We start from the raw sequence: 21804 nt of genomic DNA, 5'->3' as shown, positions 1-21804 counted from the left end.
CTAGAATCAAACGCACCTGTTAGATTTTTAGGCTAGATTAAAGATCCAAATTTAATTCGTGGAACAAAAATGAAATGAATAAATAAAATTATACGATGATCTTATCACTTGCACAAAATAGATTTTTCCGCCATTCAGTTCCATTGATTTTTTTAGAGCCATTCATGTGCCAAGTCTCTGGACTTATCCCCAATATATTTAGAAAATGGACCTCCTTGTCATTTTGCTCGTGGTGGAAATCCTCAATCTATAGCTGCTCAAAAATTCGAGTGAGATATTGAACAATTGAGCTGATGTGAGATCCCACAAAATTCCGTGTATGTTTTTAAATCAACCAAGAGAATGCTTGTCATCTAAAGGCTTTCCAGGCACCAAAAAAATGGAAAGCTATAGTGTATTTTCATGAACTATGGGAAATATGTTAAACAATTGAGCTGATGGTGAATGTTTTCAAAAGATCCACAAAAAATTTTCTGGGTTTACAAGATATGATTTGGTGATTGGAAATCCTTTTTCCATACAGCAGAAGAGTTCATCAATTCATAATTCATCTTTAAATAATTTAAGTTATAGTAAATTTTGGGGAATATTTTCCACCCATTACTGGATCCTTGGAAGAGTGTCTTCAAGCTGTTAATGCACCCGACATTAAGGAGTATCCGCTTGATCTAGTTGATATTCTCAGTATCAATACCTTCAGTAGAATGAGTGCATAGTGATAGAAGGAAGAGGGGGTTTTGAGCAAAAATTGGTGGCATGGGCACTGAAAATGAATTATTTTTTCCATAATCATCATAAGCAAACAATTATATCAACCATTGTCCTTCATTCGGATGTTTGTGACCCTATATGCCCATTTGTCAATATAGAAAGAAATTTAAGGGCCAAATAACATTTATTAGCCAACCTCATTAATTAACTATAATCATGGTTTATTTTACTCAATCGATAGGTTAATTTTCTAACATGTAGGGTATTAAGCTATAACTCATGCTCTAGACTATATAGAGAAGTTTATGAACTCTCTCATGGAACATTTACCATAATTAGTTAATGTATATGTACAATCCTTTGCTTGTGCACAACTCTCTAATGACGAAGGGTATTAGTCATCAAACCCTAATCTGGCATTCAATTAGTACTAATGCAAAAATGGGATCATCAAAGCATACCTTCTCCAATGTCCCCTACAACCCAGGAAGGGTATTTGATGTATCTTCTTCCTACCTTCAGTCTCCTCTTAAACTAAGGGATAGCATTCCCATGCTAAATTGTTTCTGTCATGCATTTGTTTCTGTCTAAATTGAGACATGTTTGGACCTCGTGGTTCAAGACTTGTACTAAGTCAAAACATTGTGGTCGATACATAAGATGTCCTTGATGTCTCAGATCATTGTATCACTTATCCAAACATGACATGAATCAACATAATTGATGTTTATGCATAATTGCATTGAGTGGTTCATATGTATCACATAAGTGAACTCTTTCTCTAAAGAGCACCCATCATTTCTCCTAAGTTTCTCCACACTAATGGCCATAGTATCAGTCATACTTATCATATAAGCATGCTTAAATAATATTAGTGCATCAATATAGTTTCAGATTCTTCTTAAGTACACATATTGACTACACATCTAATACATTTTTAAGGACTACTTATCACTTTAGTATGGTTTTATCATAATTCACTGAGTCACTGCACGCAGTGTGAGACTTCATTATAAACATCATACTATCTTAATAATGAACAAATACTAATGTAAGTTAAATTAAATAGACTATAGAATGTGATTATCTTGACAGCCACATAATGTCCCTTTACAATTTCCATAGGGAAAAAATGAGCAAAACTTCTTCACTATAGCTCTTTCTCGAATTATAATTAGTAGATAAGGAGTACACTTAGCTGTCACACGATAGAAGAAAAATCAACAATCATTAAAAATTTTAATTTTCAATTAGATACATGGAAGTAGTTTTGTTATTTGGGATTAAATTTGATATGTTTTATTTTTTTTCTTTGACATCAAACTGGTCTGTTAAAACACACAATTTCTTTTTTCTCTTTCTAAATAGTTATAAAATACTTATGTGCAAACAGGATCGGTTAATTTGGATCTGTCTGTATCAATAGTTCCAAAGGAATGTGTAGTGTCGGGCACGTGATCGATATTAACAAGCACATGGGTAAGGATGGATCAAAACATGGCATAGCTTTAGTGGCTAAGATTTATGAACCCATAGCTGACCAGATCAAACTTGATGTTAATTGGCTAGGATACTTTGACACTGAGTCAGCCACATGGACCAGATATCTACTGATTGTTGGCAATTATAATCGGTAGTTGGCACTAGAGGAGCCAAAATTGCATGTGATTGCGCATGACAGATTTAAAAATTGGTGAAAATCATTAATTAATTTTATCCTATAGAAATCATATATGGTTACACATGTAAAAATATGATCAATGGTGTAAAACGTCATTTGAAATGGAATAAACATCTTGAATAATTCCAAAATTATATTCTGACTTTGAAAATAAGTTATGATAGTGCAACTTCTAGGTTGTGACCACTGAATATGAGTTTTATATATATGCTTAACAGAAGGGAATAAAGTTTAGCAGAAAATGTTTATATCCTTCAATTGATTTTTATGACATTTGATGTTATTTTGCAAATGATAAAATTGATATTTCTTTAGATGAATGATGTAACATGAAGGGTGTCGGATCGAATGGCTCGTGTTACACCACAGAGAGAGCGAGAACGTCAAGTTATGCAGCAGTGATGAATAATGCGGGTGTGGTGTAAATGATAACTCGACGTTAAAATTAATGAGAATTATGACACCTAGCATCAACAGACACCGATGAACACTAAGTCATGATAAGCAGGACCTGGGAATGCCAATAGGCTCCTGATGATCTAGACATCGGGGCTGAAGGCTGATGGTGCGCATGCCCTCAGCAGTCCCAACCATGGACGTATGGATTGAAATCCTTATCCTTGAAATGTGGATCCTATATATCACTAACCTAACCCTGGCGGTAGCAAAAATGTTCGGAGGCACTGAAAGAAATAATATAACGCCGAGAGGGAGTTGATGAGTGTACTAGGAGCGGCAAGCGCGGGCGATGTTTGATTCGACAACACTGGAAGATGAGCAACATGTAAGCGCAATGACGATGTAGGTAGGCCCGGCAGCACAAGTCAGAGTGGCGACAGGCATGACGACAGACACAGCAATGAGTGCAACAATGGGCACAGCGGCTATTGCGACAAGCGTGTTGGCAGCAAGGCGCAGCAACAGCGGGACACGGCGGCGACAGAGTGCGGCGGCGTAGTGGAATAGTAGCGGTGCGCCCCGGCACCTGCGCAGTAGCAGGGTGACAATAAGGCATGGTTGTGCGGCGCCGGCAAGGCATGGCGGTGCGGTGCCGACAGGGCATGGTGGTGCGGCGCGGGCATGGCGTGGCAGCACGACGCAATAGTAGCAGCAAGGCGTGGCAAGGCACAATAGTGCGGCATCACGACGACAGCACAATGTAGTGACAACAGGGCACGACAGTGTGGTAGAGCAACGGTGGCAAGGCGTTGTGGTGTGGCGGCCCGCAAGGTCAGCCGTGGCTGGCAGCTGGGCGGTCTTCAACCACGACTAGCGCATGTGGTCACAATCAGTGGCTCCTGCTGTGGCCATGGACACAACTGGCAGCCGCGGCTGTGGCTTCGGCTACGGTTGGCTATCACGGCTGCGGTTGTGGCCGTGGCTGCAGCTACGGCTGGCGGCCGCAACTGAGGTTGCGCCCGTGACTGGAGACCATGAGGCCATGATGGTGATGCGGGCTGCCCCGAGAGCAACGGTCGCTGGGGGGATGGCTAGCAGCGGTGGCGGCGAAAGTTAGGGTTTCAAAAAAAGTTCTCAAACTCCAAATTTGTAGTGGCAGTTTCATAAATAAGTGGAAAACCTAAAAAAAACTAAATAATAACCTAAAACTAAAGGAAATTAAGCCAAAAAATCACATTTTCTCTCATTTCTTCTTCAATGGATGCCCCTCCCTCTTATAGGTGGTAAATATTGCCCTTCCCCCTTAGAAATAAAGGGAACATGGCCCAAATAAGGGTCCTAGGGGCCCCTAATAAGAGGGAGGTCCTCAAACAAGCCCACACATGGGCACACACGGGATAGCACACGGACAAGCACGTAAGACCATACGAAGCCCCAAAAACATGCGAAAAAATGCACACGTCACGCACGTGGCCACATATACAAGGCCTAAAAAATTGGAAAGATAAGAGAGAATTTTAAAGTCAAACCTTCGGGGCCCGTTGACTTGGCTGAGTGTTTTAATAGCCGGGACGCGTGCATCTTCCCTCACTAGACAAACTGGTCGAGATAGGGTCTTCAAATCTAGATGGTCCCCTATCCATGAATCTTATGACAAAGATCGCAGTAAATCTACACAACAAAATTCTACGAATAAATAGTAAAATCAATATAAAATCATGAAGCTGAACCATTGATTATGACAAGAAATCTCTACATAAATGCTATTGACTGACACTAGTTAGACGTATGTCGAACAACATAGACTTTAGATATAAACATAATCATTTTTTTTATATTTATTTCAAAAATAACTCCAACTAATAAGAATATTTTAAGAAATTTCATATTAAATGTTTTTAAGAAAATTGACTGGCTTGATCATTTTTTTATCAAATTAAAATTGAATTTGAATTTATTCATCCAATTTTACTTTTCCAGTACAATATAGTTTCTTCCACACAACGTTTGGGCTAGAATACACATAAACCCATTGTGTAACATATTTTTAACAAATGGCTGTCCATCACAGAAAGAAAGTATGTTATATCATTACCAAAGCTTACTTTTAAGAGATATTGATGTTTTTCCTTCATATCTTCTCTGGTAGTTAGTTTTAGATGGGATGGCTGTTTTTAATTCTCTTTTGTTTAAAACTAACTTCTTAGCCACTATTAGTTCATATGTAACCATGATATTAAATTTTAAAATCAAACCCAAAATCATAGTAAAGAATCATGGAGAAATCAGCACCATGAAATCCACGACTTGAAATTAGTTTTCTGATTTTTTTCTCTAATTGGGAAGACAATGTTTTTCATGGGGAAGCATAATTTTTAATGTTATCAAGTTTCCATTTCTTTTCAAAATATGTGCATTAACTCAAGTGGCGGAACAGTATTTAAAAAATCAGGAAATCTTAAAAATAAAACAGCTTCCTAGTAAATTTAATCAAACCCCATGTTGGAAAGCTTGTTCACTCTAAGTCCTAGAGGAATGTGCACATACGCCAGGATTTTGTAGAATATCAAAATCATCTATTTATGGTATGAATTATGGGCTGGACAAAATATGTCACTTTATAAGTTTCTATGACATCTTATAGGGTGAGAAAAATATGAAATTAAAAAATGAGTACTATTTCTTGTAATAGAGTGATGAGTGAATTTAGAGCGCAGATGTAGCCATGTTTCTGAAACTGGATAGATCCTACATATGTCTCTAGGACCCTTATAAAATGAAATCTTCATTTGGCTAGGTCATACTCATCCCTTCGAGTACTTAGCACAGGATTTACTTTCATTGAGCCACCTAAAACTACATTTGAGAACCTTATTGGCTACTTCACCCCAATGCATTTCTCTAACATGATATCAAATATACACCATCCATTTGTTTTACCCGTTTTCCTCACACACATCATGTACAAAGCCATTACCGTCTGTCACCCATCTCCCTAAATATGTTCTTTAATTCAAGTAATTTGCAGAATTTTATCCATTTAAAGAGTTTAAAATAGGTTTGTTATAATATATTTACATGTTAATTACTGTTCGAAGTGAATTCAGATTTACCGTAATTTCACGTTAATTTATGAATTTTATGGAATTTATTTAAGCTTCGAACAAATCTGTTTAATTTTAAATTCCAGGTTTAAAAATCAAATTTAATGCTAATTAAGGTGGGGATGAATTACAGAATTTTCTAGATTTTTGTAGCATTTTATTGAATTTTTTTGGGAATTTCTTTGATGAAGTATTGAATTTTTAAATATAAAAAAGGATATAATTATAAGGAAAATAAGATTTTAAAGCAATTTCTAAATTTGGAGGGATTTTTTTGACTTGGGTTCCAAATGTACCCTTAAAATAGCTCTCGGTTGTGCATTACAGGCATAATATCCAATAAAAATAATTGTAAGGTCTGATTGAATAAATATGGACTTTTCTACAGTTTTTTAGGGAAATATGGAGGAGAGACAAGCAGAGGTGCATATTTCCAATTATGTTTGGGTGGTGTGTATTTGCGCGTGTGAATAAAACCAATGACTTATGCACAAAAAGTCAAGTATTTTAGTTAGCAGGGCCACATGGCAAAATCTCGTCCGTCGGAAGGGAATCAGACGGCTTTAATGCGGTGGTCAGCAATGCTTCTGGAGGGTGGTAGGTGCACCGCCTGTGCTGTACACAGAGATATCCACGCACGGGAGGTGACGTGGCGACACCTGAGTGGGTGTCATCGGTAAAAATTATAGGTAAGTGCAAATCGACACATATTTTATTTTATTCTCTTATTTTCAGCCCAGGGTACGTGTCACATCCTGCCAAATTGCACTAAGGGTGCCGGCCAATCAAAAATTGACACGAAGAGTTAGTATTTCGATAATTAATTGAAAAAATGAAATATTGATCCAACAGCTAGGATTGTTCACTATTCATATATTAATTACTCTTAATCCTGAAGTCAGATTGAGCTCAATTTTGAGGGGTTTGCTCGTCTCGACTTCCTCTTTCTATCTATATGGTTGATCATTCTGATCAAGCCTACATCGATGGATAAAAGTTAAGTAATTATTAGGTGTAAACTGGTATTTTTTACCATTTAACCTAAGAATTAAAACAGGAATTCCAGTTGAGGAGGTCATTCCGGAGGCCTCTTTCACAGCTGCAAGACAGAGAGGAGATAGAGTCTGGATCAACCCTATTTACTTCACTGTATTTGAATTTTAGTGTAATTCGGATTATTTGTTAGTGAATTTCTTGATTATTCTTCTAGATCTTAGTCTGAAACTCTAAATCGCTTGGCTTGAGCGGCCTGTACAAGCCCTAACTAGGAGTAAAAGGAGTGATTATTGAATTGAACTAGCTATTCCACTTGCACATTCAGAACAAACAAATAACAAAGAAAGAGTTTAATTTCTAGGTAAGATTAGGTTAAGTTTATGAGAATGTGGTGAGTTATTTTGGATAATCAGTTCCACCCCAGAAATATTTGATATTAAATTTTCCTCTTAACCCCTCTAGTTGACTACTTTGATGGTTTTTTCTTAGATCATAGAAGATAATATAGAGAATCCCTAATTCTTCTATTCTTCCCATCTCTTCTACCATCCTTTCCCAATTCTTCATATAATTAGGGTAATTTGATCTTCATTGAAGAGTAATTAAGCCTAATTAGGGCCAGATAACTCAATTGGATAATCAATTGAATTGCCTTACTAGCCTCCCTTCATTATATTTTATTGCGTATGCTAAAATAAACAATGATAAGGGATTAAAATTGGATAATTCACCCCCTTATTTCTTGCTTATCAAAATACACTATCCATTTTTTTTACCTGTTTTCCTCATGACATCTTGTACAAAGCCACTAACATCTGTCACCCATCTCCCTTAATTACTTATGATATACTCAAACTCACAGTTCCATATATTTTCTGTTATTTTTCCTACTTCCCTCCTCTGCACAATATTCCCTCTCTATTTTGGGAAATTAATCCTATATGTCAAGAACATTTCGATTGCTTGAATTTCCTCATAATATTAAAAAATGAATCCATAACTATTATTTTTAGGTTATGTATATTCTTTCGAGTAATGTTTCATGTTTTTTGTATGTTTGTTCTAACCCCCTTTAAAAAACTAAGTAGAATCAAAAGGAGAATAGTAGAAGTGATCAAAAGCTAAAAAATATTAGCGATACTTAAACAGCTTTTTGGGGTCATTTGTGAAGGACAATATGTTTCTTTCAATTTTGTTTTCATCAACTTCATCTGGCGTTCATTCTACATCCATTGCTTTCTTTTCTTGTTTGTCTTCCCTCATTTTTTCTAAGGTAATACAATTTACATTTGAATATCTTTAGAGTATGCACTAACTTAAATAATACCAACCTCTCATTCCCCATCATTTTTTATTGATCTTGATGCAGGATGATTAGGGGAGGACGAGGTGATGTAGGGTGGCTAGAGGAGATGGGGACAGCGTGACGATGGGAACCAGATACTAGGATGACTGGGCAGGGATGGGATAAAACAGACCACAAATCACACGATCGAATTCAAAGATTTAAATCCGGTGAGAATAATGATGGTGCAGCCCCTTTCCTCGTCGAGGGCGAGAGTACTGTTTTACAACCACCGCGGTGAAAACAAAGCAACACGTTCAATAAATCCGAATGATGATCGCTAGAAGACTCAAAGACCTATTCAACTAGTTGCTTGAAGATTCTAAATCCAATTCAAATCCAACGGCGGTGGATGAACACTCAAAGAACATTGAAAGAAGAACACGGACACCAAAGAGTGTAGAAGTACATCGGCGCTAGATAGTGCGTGAAGAGGCTGCGGGAAATTCTCGACGCGTAGTTGGCGGGATGATTGACGTGTGCTTCGACAGGGTGTCGCGGATCCAACTACGCAGTCAGTTGGCGAGGGGTCAAGGGGGAGTCTCCCCCTTGTGGGGTTTGGGGCAGCGCCCGAAACCTAAACGGTATGTGCAGCGACAAGTGGCTACGAGGGCGTCCGGGGGCACGACGGGCGCGCGCGGGCATCTGGGGGCACGACGGGCGTGCGCCGGCGGCCGGGGCTCGATGGGCACAGGCGGCCGGGGTGCGGCACGCACGGGCGGCCGAGGAGCACGCAACCGGGCGTGCGGCGTGCGCGAGTAGCAGGGCGCCGGCAGCGGCGAGGCAGCCGGGGCGCGGCGGGTGTGGGCGGCCGGGCGCATGCGGCCGAGGGCATGGCGGGCACAGGCTGTCGAGCGCATGGCGGGCACGGGCGGCCGGGCGCAGGGTGAGGGTGGTGGTTAGTCGACAGGTGGGCAACAAGAGTGGTCCTTCCTCAATGGCGGTGGCAACGACTGCAAGAGATGGCGGCGACTGCAAGAGGAAGGGACCACTAGGGCAAACTTTCTTTTTGAAGAAGAAGACTTTAATTCAAAAGAAAATTCACTAAGTGTTTCTTAAAACTTTGGCCTTTGTATGGGCCTTGGAGGAACGTGAAAATAAGATAAAATAACCGTCAAAGTTGATGTAGGCGACGTGTTTACTTGTCACGTCAAAGGGTGGCTCTGCAGTTGGCTTTGACGATGTGTCATGACGTGGGACATCTCGTGCGTAAGTGGGGGCACGTCCGATGCCAGTGTGTTGACGTGGTCACCAACAGGACAGTTCTGCAGTTGGCATTGACGGCGCGTCATGACATGGGAAGTTTCGAGTGGCGGTGGAGGCACGTCCGAAGACGATGCATTGACATCGTCGCCACCAGATCTTATTGGAAATTCACCTTTATTTTTACTCTTTTCATAGTTATTCATCATTTAATTCATCCCTACCTGCCAACATAATTCACAGTAAAACATTCACTTCTTGTTCTAAAAAGTGAAGAGATGAGTGGCTGATTTTCACTTCCAAGCAGAAGGAAGGTGATAAAAATAACATTATCATAGAAATAGGATGCATATTAAATTATTATCTTCATCAAATTAAGCATGAATTTATTTTATTATAAATTAAATTTCTTAAAATATATCTAGTATAATTTTATGATTTTCCTGAATTTTATGTAGTTTTGCCAAACTACTTTACCCTACATTTTCACCAGTGGGAAGAGATCTCAAATGGAGTCATATGATTCATGAGACACCACAATAAGGAAGAGAGATATAATAATGAAAGTGCAGATGAATCAGAATGTTGATTTTGATCCAGATAACTATATAAGGAAGAGAGATAAAAATGATCTAACATATAAGATTAAGTCAGTTTAAAATGAAGATGCGTAAAGATACAATGGTCTAATCAGGCCCAAACCTTCTAGGGCAATCTTCTCTTGCAACCACTTATCAATTCACATGGTTGGATTAATTAAAAATGGTAAGAACAGAGGGAAAACACTAAGAAAGGTCACCCCAACCCTAGCTATCCATGAAGGACACAATAGTTGCTTCAGTCAAAAAATTTCTTCCATGCTGGATTCAAACTGTAAATTTCTTTTTATTCAAATAATTTCCTTACTGAATGTCTTCGAAACACCCAAAGCATGGGCAACATACCCTTACAGAATTTATTAGGATTAAGATTGCTTCATTTCATTCAACTTCAAGATTAAAAAGGACAAAACTTTATCTTTGATGATCCTATTCTTTATTAATAATTTATATTCATAGATCTGTTTCACATTAACCGGAAAATTAAATTTCCCCCAATTGTTCTCTATTTCTTCTCTCTAGAATGATTTCCCACTTTTTCTTCTCCAGATTTTCAATTTAAGTGTTATAGAATTTCCCTATCTTAGATTATACCTCCCAAATATGACAAAATAATCATTTTTCTACCCATTATATTTAACTTCATACTTTTATGCTTTAAAATTTAAATCTTATTCCATTCTAATTTTATTTTAATCATATTCTGTTGTGAAAAATATTTATAGTTTAAGCTGAATTTAGGGCATAAATTGCAATTCTGGGTTTTAATGCATGAAAATTTAAATTCCTAAATTTCATTTTATCTTTTAAGAAACCTTTAAAATATTATTGTAAGAAATTATTTCCTTCTCAATTTCTTATAAGGTCTATAATAAAAATTTAAAATTTAATAATCTAATTATTTTACATGTTTTTTTGTACCAAAATAATCCTGTGTGTGTTACCCAGCTTCAAGTTTATTGATTATATTTTTGTAAAATTTTATAGATTTTGTGTATTTTATGAAATCTTCGAGCATCCTATGCATAAATAAATAAATTCTATATGTAAGAATAAATTTATCATATTTATTTAATTTATACTGAGAATTTTGATCGGCTGTATCACAATTTAACCCTACTTTGGCTTTCCTCCTAATCAAACTCATTCTGATTGCTGCATGTGACTGGCTGATCCACTCATTGAAAAAAGGTGATATAATCTCATCTAAATTCATGATCCCATAATATGCTAATGGTGGCATTAACTTATTCACTCTTCATGATTTAATTTATTCTGTTGTGAAAAATATTTATAGTTTTAGCTGAATTTAGGGCATAAATTGCAATTCTGGGTTTTAATGAATGAAAATTTAAATTCCTAAAATTCATTTTATCTTTTAAGAAACCTTTAAAATATTATTGTAAGAAATTATTTCCTTCTCAATTTCTTATAAGGTCTATAATCAAACTTTAAAATTTAATAATCTAATTATTTTACGTTTTTTTGTACCAAAATAATCATGTGTGAGTACCGGCCTCCTGCGTGCATTTTTATTTTGTAAGTTATGATTAGTGCCATTTTTAGGGGGAGGAAATCCATGTTGGAGTTCTTCTCCCCCTAAAGAGCACTTTTAAGGGGAAGCCCAATAAGCTTTCCCCTTAAAAGGGGACCCAATTGGGCCATCCACAACTGCCACTCCCTCTCTATAAGAATGGGGGAGGGGTGGACGTGGGAAACAGACTTGTTGAATTTGAAGAATCCAGATTCCATTTCTTTTGTTGGCAGTTATTATTGTGCTTGTTTCTGGAAGAAGAAGAAGATACATTGAGAAGACGAAGAAGATACATCGTGCAAGAAGAAGAATATACATCGTAGAAGAAGAAGAAGACGTCGCATTAGTAGAAGACTGTTTCCCCTTTTTTGATTTCACTATCAGAATTTCCATCATCGTCGTCGTTTCGGCGAGTATTGGTGTTACGATCAATGAAAGCCGAATGATTAGTGATATTGAAGGGGCGCGCACGTCTGCCTTCCAACTTGCAATCAGTTGAAATTGCCACCGGACACATCGTCCATCTGCCAAAGAAGTGATCGCGTCGCCAATCTCGCTCCTATTTCATTCGTTACAGTTTAGAAATTGTCACGATCGGTGTCAATTCATCCTTTCCATTTCTGCATCAGTCGTTTCCGGTTGCCCTTGAGTATTCTATGGCTGAATATTTCGAGACGAGATTCCAGAGGAGACACAAAAAAAGCGCTCGTTAACCAGGCAACTCGTGAAGAATCCGTCGCCTACATCCAGTCATTGTCAACCTCATCGTTGTTTTGATGAGATTCCAAAGGAGAAATCGCTCGTGATCAAGAGATTTTGTGATAGAAATCTGTTGTCCACTTACATCCATCGTCGATTTTCATCACCTGTTCAACGGCTCTGGTGTTGCTGATCACAGCAATTGGAATGACTAGGTGGATGATCGAATGTCGTTGACGCTCTGAAAATTCAACCTGCAACGTCGTCCATCCTAGAACAATGACCTAGGGGTGGAATATCGTCCTGACTCGAAGCCCGGCTGCCGCGTATCATCCAGCCTTTGACGCTTCTACTGCCGATGAAGTCTTAGTCAAAGGTCTCACCATGCCCGGCTCTCATCCTGCATATCCCTATAATTTAATAGGCTTTGGGTGCATTACGGTGATCGACGATCATCAGAAGATCTCTCTCCTTCTGTGAGCGGGATTCCTACTCTACCGTCTTGTTTCCATTGGGCGGATGGTTGGTTGACCATCTCTGCTATCCACTCAACCCTACTGGTGAACCTACCTACATCAAGCTGGTCTCCGACACTGCTACTCGTTGTCCGACCATCTCGACTGTCGGTCAAACTTGCAGGTTTGTCTCCTTACCCTTTATTTTATAGTGTTATTACATCTTTTAGTGCCGGACTTCGATTGCTCAATGCCTCTAGAGAATTTAAGAGTGTGGAAGGATTAGCCACCATATTCAATATATATAGTTTATCCTTGTCAGTGTTGGACTGGTGTAGCTCTCGATGATAGTGTGGACTCTCACGGACGGCGAATGTCCCCTACACTATCAGCCTTGACCCGAACAACCGGTCATTAGGGAACCTGTATGCGTCATAATCCGTCTGGTGTCGACTAATTGCTTACTTCCAGATCAAACGTCGATCGTCGTACTTCTCGTAATTTTTTTAAAAACTATACACATCATTTTGCATCATCACTTTGTGTTTTGTGAACGTCCCCTTTGTTTTTTAACACGATGTGAACGATCCCCTTCTGTCGTCTTGCATCACTTTTACACGGAGAAAATAATGATGGTGCAGCATCATTCCTTCATTGATTGGGTGTGATGCCGGACATCATTAGAGACATCGTCCGGTTGTGTATTGAGACGATGCCCTGATACTAAGATGATGTCAGATGTCATCAGAGACGTCGTCTGATCGTGTATCGAGACGATGCTCTGATACCAAGATGATGTCGGACGTTGTCAGAGATGTCGTCCGGTTGTGTATCGATACAATGCTCTGATACGAAGATGATGTCAGATGTCGTCAGAGACATCGTCCGGTCATGTATCAAGACGATGCTCTCCTACCAAGATGATGCAGGACAACGTCAGTGATGTTTTCCCGAGGGTATCAAGATGATTCTCGGCTACCAGGGTGATAGCAGACGTCGTCGAAGGCGTTGTCCGTCAGGTATGGAACTACGGAGATGTGACTATGTGATGCGATGAAATCCTAGATGAATGTACATGCAGGCCCCGACTAGTGGGCTTCACCGGATCCCGCACTCTGGGGCGGGTGATCGATGATGATGACAATGACCTACTGACCTTGTCGGATTGATGGAGGAGTCTATAGCGACGAACCGACTAAGTCCATTGGTGCTCTCACATAATGGACGGGCTCGGCCCGTACCTAGAATAGACACTCAATGTGCAATCTCGAGCCTGTTTTTCCTCTCACCTTGATGCAGGACGACGTCACAGATGTCGTCTCGAGGGGTACCGAGGTGATGCTCAAATACCAGGGGGAATACGCGGATGTCGCCAAAGACGTCGTTCGTCGGTGTGGACCTATGGAGATGTGTCTACGTGATGCAAAGAAACCAGGTGAAGGTACATGCAGGCCCCGACTCGTGGGGTTCGCCGGCCTCCCTGCTCTAGGCGAGCGACCGATGGTGATGACGGTGACCTCCTGACCCTCGTCGAAGCGACGAAGGAGTCTACGGGGCCGAACGGACTGAGTCCATGTGTGCTCTCACGGAACGGACGGGCTCGGCCCGTACCTAGGGAAGACTCTCGTTGGACGCTCTCGTGTCCATTTGTACTCTCACCTATTCTATCCTGAGCGTGGTGGAGTGCAATCGAAAGATATACAACAAAATATAAATTAACTCGACGAGTAAGGGGGAGCGAGGTACCGTTCTGGTCTCGTCGTCCGGTTTTCGTAATATTCGCCGGTGCACTTCCCGGTGAGGGTAGGCTACGCGGAGTTGGCAGCACGGGCGGTGAAACTGCTACACGAGCAATGGCGACGGCGGCAGCGCGGGCGATGAGGCGGAGTGGGAAACGGCGACAAGGGCATGAGCTGCGGCACGGTGAGTTGGCGCGATGACGACACGAGCGGCAGATCAGCAGTAGAAGGGGAATAATAATTTGAAGAGAAATTTGAATATCGGGATTCATAGGAAGCAAATTTGTTAGAAATTCTAGAATTATGACATTCATTTTTTTTAAATCCATTCATATTCCTTGAAATAAGAAAATTATCATTAAAATTAGGAGAAATAGGATGAAAATTAGAAGAATTGCTAGTAAATTGATCATATGAAAAAGAATTTCCCGAGTAGTATTGATTATTGCAAATCCCGTTTCTACTATATGAAAATTCAATCATGGAAATGTCGATATGATTATATGAAGGATTGCAATATGAATTTGAAAATTGAGGGTTAAGAGGAGCATGTGAGTGAAAATTATTGTAATAATCAGGGAAATTGGATGTTGATGGACTAATAAAATCAGAAAAATAAGGAGAATAATTTCCCCTATTTCCCATACTTCCCATATTTCCGTTATGGAATTCATTAATTCCATAACAGTTAAACATTATTTAAAGCAAACTCTTTTTTTTTTTACAAAACAAAAATCAAACAGAAAACACTTCCATACTACTTCATTATTCAAATAAGTGTTCGAATGAATCCCCGGCAACGGCGCCAAATGATAAGCTCAAAAATGCGTGTATATATGTTGTTATTTAGGGGCTTTTTTTTAACTTAGTCACTAAAATTTCTTTGTCCCTTAATGCTTGAGTAAGGGGTCGAACCCTAGGGAGGCAATAGGAAACATTCAATTTTCATTCTAATTAGGGTTTTGAATTTGAAATCTAAATGAAATGATGTTTTAATTTCTTATTTAAATGCTAATACTTGTAAATTTTAACTAACATTCTATCCTTTTGAACTTAGGTGATTTTAATGATTCCCTGTTATTAAATAACAGAGATATAAAATCACTTACTTTATCTTTTTAGTTGATTTAAAATCTTTATTTGCTTTGAATTATATATATATATATTTATTTGTTCTTTTTAATTTGAAATCGATATCTAAAATGGATTTAACTCTAAGTTTTTTTATTTCTTTAATTTTTTTATTTTTCAAAGGGTATTTTACTATTTTTAAAGAATCAGAAAACTAAGTTTTATGCTAGTTTTAAGAGTATCTTTATTATATTTTTATTTTATCCCAATTAATTCGAAATTGTAAATATGTCCTAAAATAGCAAATCGTGAATACGATTCACAATTTGCTTATTTAAGAAGAACGATATCGTGAATACTACTCACAATTTTTATGCAAATTAAGGGGCAGCTAAGATTTGAATCAGGAATTTGATAATCAAACCATACTAATTGATTTGAAAATGAAGTAAAATCTACAAACTCAGACGATTAAAATTAGAACTTAAAAAGAAACGGCGACGATGAATGAGCAACGAAATTGAGAAAAAATAAACGCCAATGCAGCTGCAAATTGAGTAAAACTGAGCCTAGAAATACCAGACACAATCAGACACTCGATATGGCTTGATCCCGCATTACGAACGCACAAAACATTCAATAAGCTGGAAATGGCGGCACCGGATCTGTAGAATTCTTCAAAGAATTGAGCTCCAACTTGCTTCTTGGTGGATTCCTGAGACTTTGAGAAGGCTAGGCTTCTTTACTTGAGCTTGAAAATCAAGAATGATGAATAATCTCATTTTTTTGCTTTTTATCGCCGCGGAATCGGAAGAACAGCTTCTTCTGATCCCATTAGAACCGCTATCCATTTCGCGTTGTACGCTGGCGTACAATGAGAAATGATTTGTAGTTTATGCCTTCGTGTGCCTCCCTTCCATGCGCGACACGCACGGGATCGCATACGTGCGTGTCATGCACTGAGGGCTCAGCCTCTTCTCCTGATTGGCTTGTGCGGCGCCGCATGCGGAGCGCATCATTCGTTGGCCCTACGCCACTTACCCACAAACTGTATCAAAAATTTAAGACTTATCCTAGACTTTTTTTTTGGCACGGAATATCCCAAACTCGCTAAGTCGACGACGACATACCCCGGTGATGACGTGGAATCCATCGTGGCTGCCAAGTGGATTTTCGGCCAGATTTTGACTTGGCCGAATCCACCTGGCAGCCACGATGGATTCCACGTCATAACAGGGATTCCACCTGCCAGGTGTTTTCCGAAAAGAGAGAGAGAGAGAGAGAGAGAGAGAGAGAGAGGCATTCTAGAGAGAGAGAAGGAGAGATAGAGGCATTCTAGAGAGAGAAGAGAGGCATTCTAGAGAGAGATAGAGGCATTCTAGAGAGAGAAAGAGAGGCATTCTAGAGAGAGAGAGAAGAGAAGAAGGGAACGAGCAGGGAAATGAGAGAAAACTCACAGAATCGGACATGAAAGCGCGGTCGGGGTCGTCGATGTCGATGTCAAGAAACAAGGCCACTCTTTCTCTCTCTAGAAGGCCTCTCTTTCTCTCTCCAGAATGCCTCTCTCTCCCTTCTCTCTCTCTCTAGAATGTCTCTCTCTAGAATGCCTCTCTTTCGCTCTCTAGAATGCCTCTCTCTCTCCTTCTCTCTCTCTAGAATACCTCTCTCTCTCCTTCTCTCTCTCTAGAATGTCTCTCTCTCTCTTATTGGAAAACACCTGGCAGGTGGAATCCCCGGTGATGACGTGTAATCCATCGTGGCTGCCAGGTGGATTCCGCCAGGTCAAAATCTGGTCGGAAATCCACCTGGCAGCCACGATGGATTACACGTCATCACCAGGATATGTCATCGTCGACATAGCAAGTTTGGGATGTACCATGCCAAAAAAAAAGTTTAGGATAAGTCTCAGATTTTTTATACAGTTTGGGATATTTCGTGCTATTAACCCTAAAAAAATGTTTTTAATTAAAAAACGAATGGAATAAGTCCTAAAAATTGTTTGTTAATGCGAAACAAAAGTTTTCTTAATATCTAAAATCAATTTTTATTGTTTAATTTCTTTTTATTTATATAAATGGTCAATTAAAAAATTATATTCTTTTAAAAAAAATCTTTTAAAAATGTTTAAAATGTATATATTGACTAAATATTCATCAAATTCTTCTTTTGACCAGAAATCATGATAACATGCATTAAAAATTAGTGTTTTAAGCATTAAAAACCCAGAAATATGATGAAATCAGCATTTATTTAGCTCCTATTTGCATGTTATCAAAGATAAATATACTCAGAGAGGAAAGAAGGATAAGATAAATAGTGAATTTAGAAGATAGATTGAGAGATATAAGTGGCCTTCAAATAGATCTTATCAGGCATACTAGACATCTATTAGGCCAATTAATAGACTTAATGTGATCTGATCAATCAGCCAATTAGCGCGAAGAACGGTATCCCGTGGGAGTAGATTTCAGCTCATACATTATTTGCGTCTTCGTTGACCTCATTGCCTTCTCGTTCTGCATCTTCAGCGCCATGGAGAACCTTCAGAAATTGACTCTTCTTACGCGCTTGATCAGATCTGAGTGGGTAAGCCACTCGAGGGGTCTCTTTTCCGTTCAAGCTTAGTTGTATCTCAAGTCGTGAGTCGTGAAATCTCCTTCAGCTTTTTACTAATTCTTCCTCAACTTCATTTCCACTCTCGTTTTTTCTCGGCCTCTCTACTATCCCCGCTCTGCATCTTCAACGAGTTGCAGAACAATCTTAATATTGAAAGCAAAATTAATATTTCCGTAAAGAAATGAAGCAGATGATCAACTTCGGCTTGAGAACTCGCATCCTCATCATAGTACTCTTCCTCCTGGCCTCCATCGTCGCCCTGCGCTGGGTCGACAAGGTCTACTTCAACCTCTCTTCCTACAAATTAAGTTTTATTCCCGCTCCGTCCTCACTCTTTTATTCCTGAACAGGCGAGATGGTGGCCAGGAAAAGACGAACTGGTTGACTGGGCATGTTCTTCTCCCAGGCCAACTCCATCTCTAAAAGGGTTTATCTCAGACGCCCCGCTTGTTACAAAGCCATCCCAACAGTGTCCCGACTTCTTCAAGTGGATTCACGAGGATCTACGACCATGGAAGGAGACGGGGATAACGAGAGAGATGGTGGAGAAGGGACGGCCATCCGTTCACTTTAGAGTCGTAATTATCGCCGGCCTCGTTTACGTGGAGACGTTCGCGCGCTGTTACCAGACCCGCGACGTCTTCACGCAGTGGGGGATTCTTCAGCTCCTTAGCCGTTTCCCGGGCCAAATTCCCGATCTCGAGCTTCTCTTCAACTGCGAAGACCTGCCGATGACCGTACGGCCCAGTAACTCGTCGGCGCCCCGTCCAGCGGCGCTTTTCCAGTACTGCGGCAGCGATTCCACCGCTGTTATCGTCTTCCCCGACTGGTCCTTCTGGGGATGGTCATAACAAAACTCACCCGGTAGTTTTAGTTTTATATACAGATCCAGCGTCGTCATCGTCATCCTCCGCGAGATTTCTAGCGACGATCACCCATTTTACATCCTAGAGAGCATGTCTGTTGATAATGGGTAAAATCCTCGTCGTCATCGTCATCGTAAGCTTGAATGACGATAAGGATGGCGATTTTATCATAGTCTACCATCATCGGTGGCGGCAAAATGAATATTTTGGTTGGGTTAACGCTCTTGAATAGCTATTACTTACTGTGGGTTCGTTTTTAGGGCGGAGGTGAACATAAGGCCATGGGGACGGCTGGCGATGGAAATGAAAGCAGCCAATCAGAGGAAACGATGGCGGGACCGGGAGCCCTACGCCTTCTGGAAGGGTAACCCGTCGGTCGATCCACGAAGACAGGATCTCCTTAAGTGCAACGTTACCGACAGAGAAGACTGGAGCGCCCGGCTCTACGTCCAGGTACGTCATATGACTCATATCTTTCCCTCTTTATTTAGTTCTTCTTTAGTATTGAACCATCATTGAACTTACTGTATCTATTGAAGAGATCCTACGTATAATATTTTCGTGCAAGCTATCACAATAACTGCTACAATAATGACTTTGTCACCAATCGGTAGCGATCCAATTTTTTAAATTATATCGTTGGTCAACGCTTCATTTGGCGTTCAGGACTGGGCAGCTGAGTCGAAGGCACGATTCAAGGGGTCCGATCTTGTGGCCCAATGCACACACCAGTAAGAACAGTTTACGTTTTTATCGTATCTTCTTCAGTATTGGGATTCCATTAGGTAGGCACCGTAACCTTGACGAGTGGTTGTCATTTTATCGATGATGCGACGTTAATGTCACACGTCTCTAGGGTTTGGCACGTCTGGATAACGATGACGAGGACCCAAACCCTAGTCTGTCTGCCAATTAGAAAATTTTCCGCCGACCAATCTTTAGTATTTATCAGTATCAACCGTCCGAGACACAGTTTACCGTCTATCATTTAAAATCCGTCCTTGACGTTAACGTTTGATGCGTGCCGAACCCTAATATTTGGAGCGATGATGTTAACCTCGAACGTGTGAGTTGCAGGTACAAGATTTATATTGACGGGCGGACGTGGTCGGTGAGCAGGAAGTACATTCTAGCCTGCAACTCGCCGGTTCTGGTAGTGGAGCCGCACTACTACGACTTCTTCTCGCGTGGGCTTTCTCCACTAAGGCATTTTTGGCCAGTGAGAGCCGACGACAAGTGCCCGGCTATCAAGTATGCCGTCGAATGGGGACGATGCCACCAGACCGAGGTAATTCAGAAACGCAAGATCTGGGTTGCACCTAATCTCCCATCCGTGTTGATGTCGGAACGGAAAAGGGAACGAAAGTCCTCGCCGGTCCCCTCTCCGTTCCTATCCGTCTTGATCTGGGAACGGAAAAGGAGACGAAAGTCCTCGCCGGTGCCCTCTCCGTTCCGTCATCAATCACCTCTTAGTTAATCTATTTTACTTTCATCCGTTCCGGTCAGTCCTAGACGGGAACAGGCCGAAATGGTAAGCTTAGTAATGGATGACTGAACGTCTCTCAAAAGCCATTGTCCGTCGTCCGTCAGCGAACCGAACCTAAACATCAACAACGTCGGTGGGCTGCGAATATATTCTGAATTTCCTGAAAAACTACAGGTGCAGGAAATAGGGAAGAAGGGAAGCTCCTTCATGTTCGAGGAGGTGAGCATGGACCGGGTCTACGATTACATGTTACATTCACTGACAGAGTACGCGCGGTTGCTCAAGTTCAAGCCCGTAGTTCCGGCGGCGGCCGTAGAACTTACCAGAGAAAGGATCATGTCTCAGTCCGATGAGCTTGGGAGGAAGTTTATGCAGGAGTCGGAAGTGAAGTCATCGGCGGTAGCGCAGCCGTGCTCGCAACCACCGCCGATGAAGCCGGAAGAGATGAACCTGCTGCTGGCCGAAAGGGTTTATGCCACTCGTCTTGTAGAGAGCTGGGAGAAGCAATCTTTTTAGGAGGCCCCGTAACCAGTACTTACTATTCCATCGCCGACGGTATTTGGGAATAAATGATATGCAGATTGGCAGATTAAGGTTTAAAAATGTTGGGGGTGTTTTTGTAGTCGTGGGCTGGGATTTTGCACCTAATTTTTTATATATATATTTCAGGCTGCGAGTGGTGAGTCACGGGAGATAGGGTAAGATGAATTTCAATAGGAGAAATAAAATAAATCGAGTTTTTGAAACTGTAATAAAAAATAGAAGGTATTCTATGTCAACAATGTAGAAAATATACAATCAGAATTGAAATCATAAGACAGAGATGCTGGGATAAACAGAAAGCAATGAAGAAAGCAGGTCTCATCGTGATGATTAAGCTTCAAGAAAATTAGAATAAACAAGACAAAAGATATACCTATAGGCGCTTCTCCCTTTTGATTAATGTTTTTCTTCTTAGATTATGAAGGTAGAAAGAGAATACTGGCTGCAATTGTTACATTAATTGACCAATATATATCCACCTTGAATGATGCACTGTCCAGAGTAAAGCTCAACCAGAAATCGGACTAATGAATCGACAGCGATCGGACTCAGAAGATGCCCAACCTTTGGTTATTTTTGTATATTTTCTATAAGGTCCTCTGGATCTCGATCTGATATCATTTTCTCGATTAACTATCTCTCTTTGTAAACAAATCGTGTATAGTGTGATTGAGCGCATTTACGTGCTTTATACAGTCTTGAAACAACTAGTCATCAGGTAGGAAAAACACTTCGTCACCACAAAATCAAAAATAGG

The 21804-nt window shown here is 40.2% G+C and overlaps 1 protein-coding gene across 1 annotated transcript; it reads left to right on the top strand.

Annotated features, from left to right (window-relative positions):
• The first annotated feature begins 18053 nt into the window (after positions 1 to 18053).
• LOC144708022 (uncharacterized) lies at positions 18054 to 21107 on the top strand. The gene is made up of 7 exons (XM_078581317.1): positions 18054 to 18122; positions 18343 to 18429; positions 18503 to 18996; positions 19279 to 19471; positions 19685 to 19749; positions 20096 to 20306; positions 20679 to 21107. The coding sequence occupies exons 1-7, from the start codon at positions 18069 to 18071 to the stop codon at positions 21018 to 21020; spliced, it is 1446 nt and encodes a 481-aa protein (XP_078437443.1). The 5' UTR covers positions 18054 to 18068; the 3' UTR covers positions 21021 to 21107.
• Positions 21108 to 21804: the final 697 nt, after the last annotated feature.

This window comes from Wolffia australiana, chromosome 9, assembly GCF_029677425.1.
Source record: "Wolffia australiana isolate 7733 chromosome 9, ASM2967742v1".
In the NCBI taxonomy this organism is placed as follows: Eukaryota; Viridiplantae; Streptophyta; class Magnoliopsida; order Alismatales; family Araceae; genus Wolffia; species Wolffia australiana.
The sequence above is the reverse complement of the archived record's forward strand: the minus strand, read 5'-3'. Positions and strand labels throughout refer to the sequence as shown.

Excerpts from the sequence above, each read along its gene's own strand:
- LOC144708022 (XM_078581317.1), top strand. The coding sequence starts at position 18,069 with ATGGAGAACCTTCAGAAATTGACTCTTCTTACGCGCTTGATCAGATCT. Across the intron at positions 19,472-19,684 it reads GCGCCCGGCTCTACGTCCAG|GACTGGGCAGCTGAGTCGAA; the intron begins GTACGTCATATG and ends TTTGGCGTTCAG. Across the intron at positions 19,750-20,095 it reads GTGGCCCAATGCACACACCA|GTACAAGATTTATATTGACG; the intron begins GTAAGAACAGTT and ends TGTGAGTTGCAG.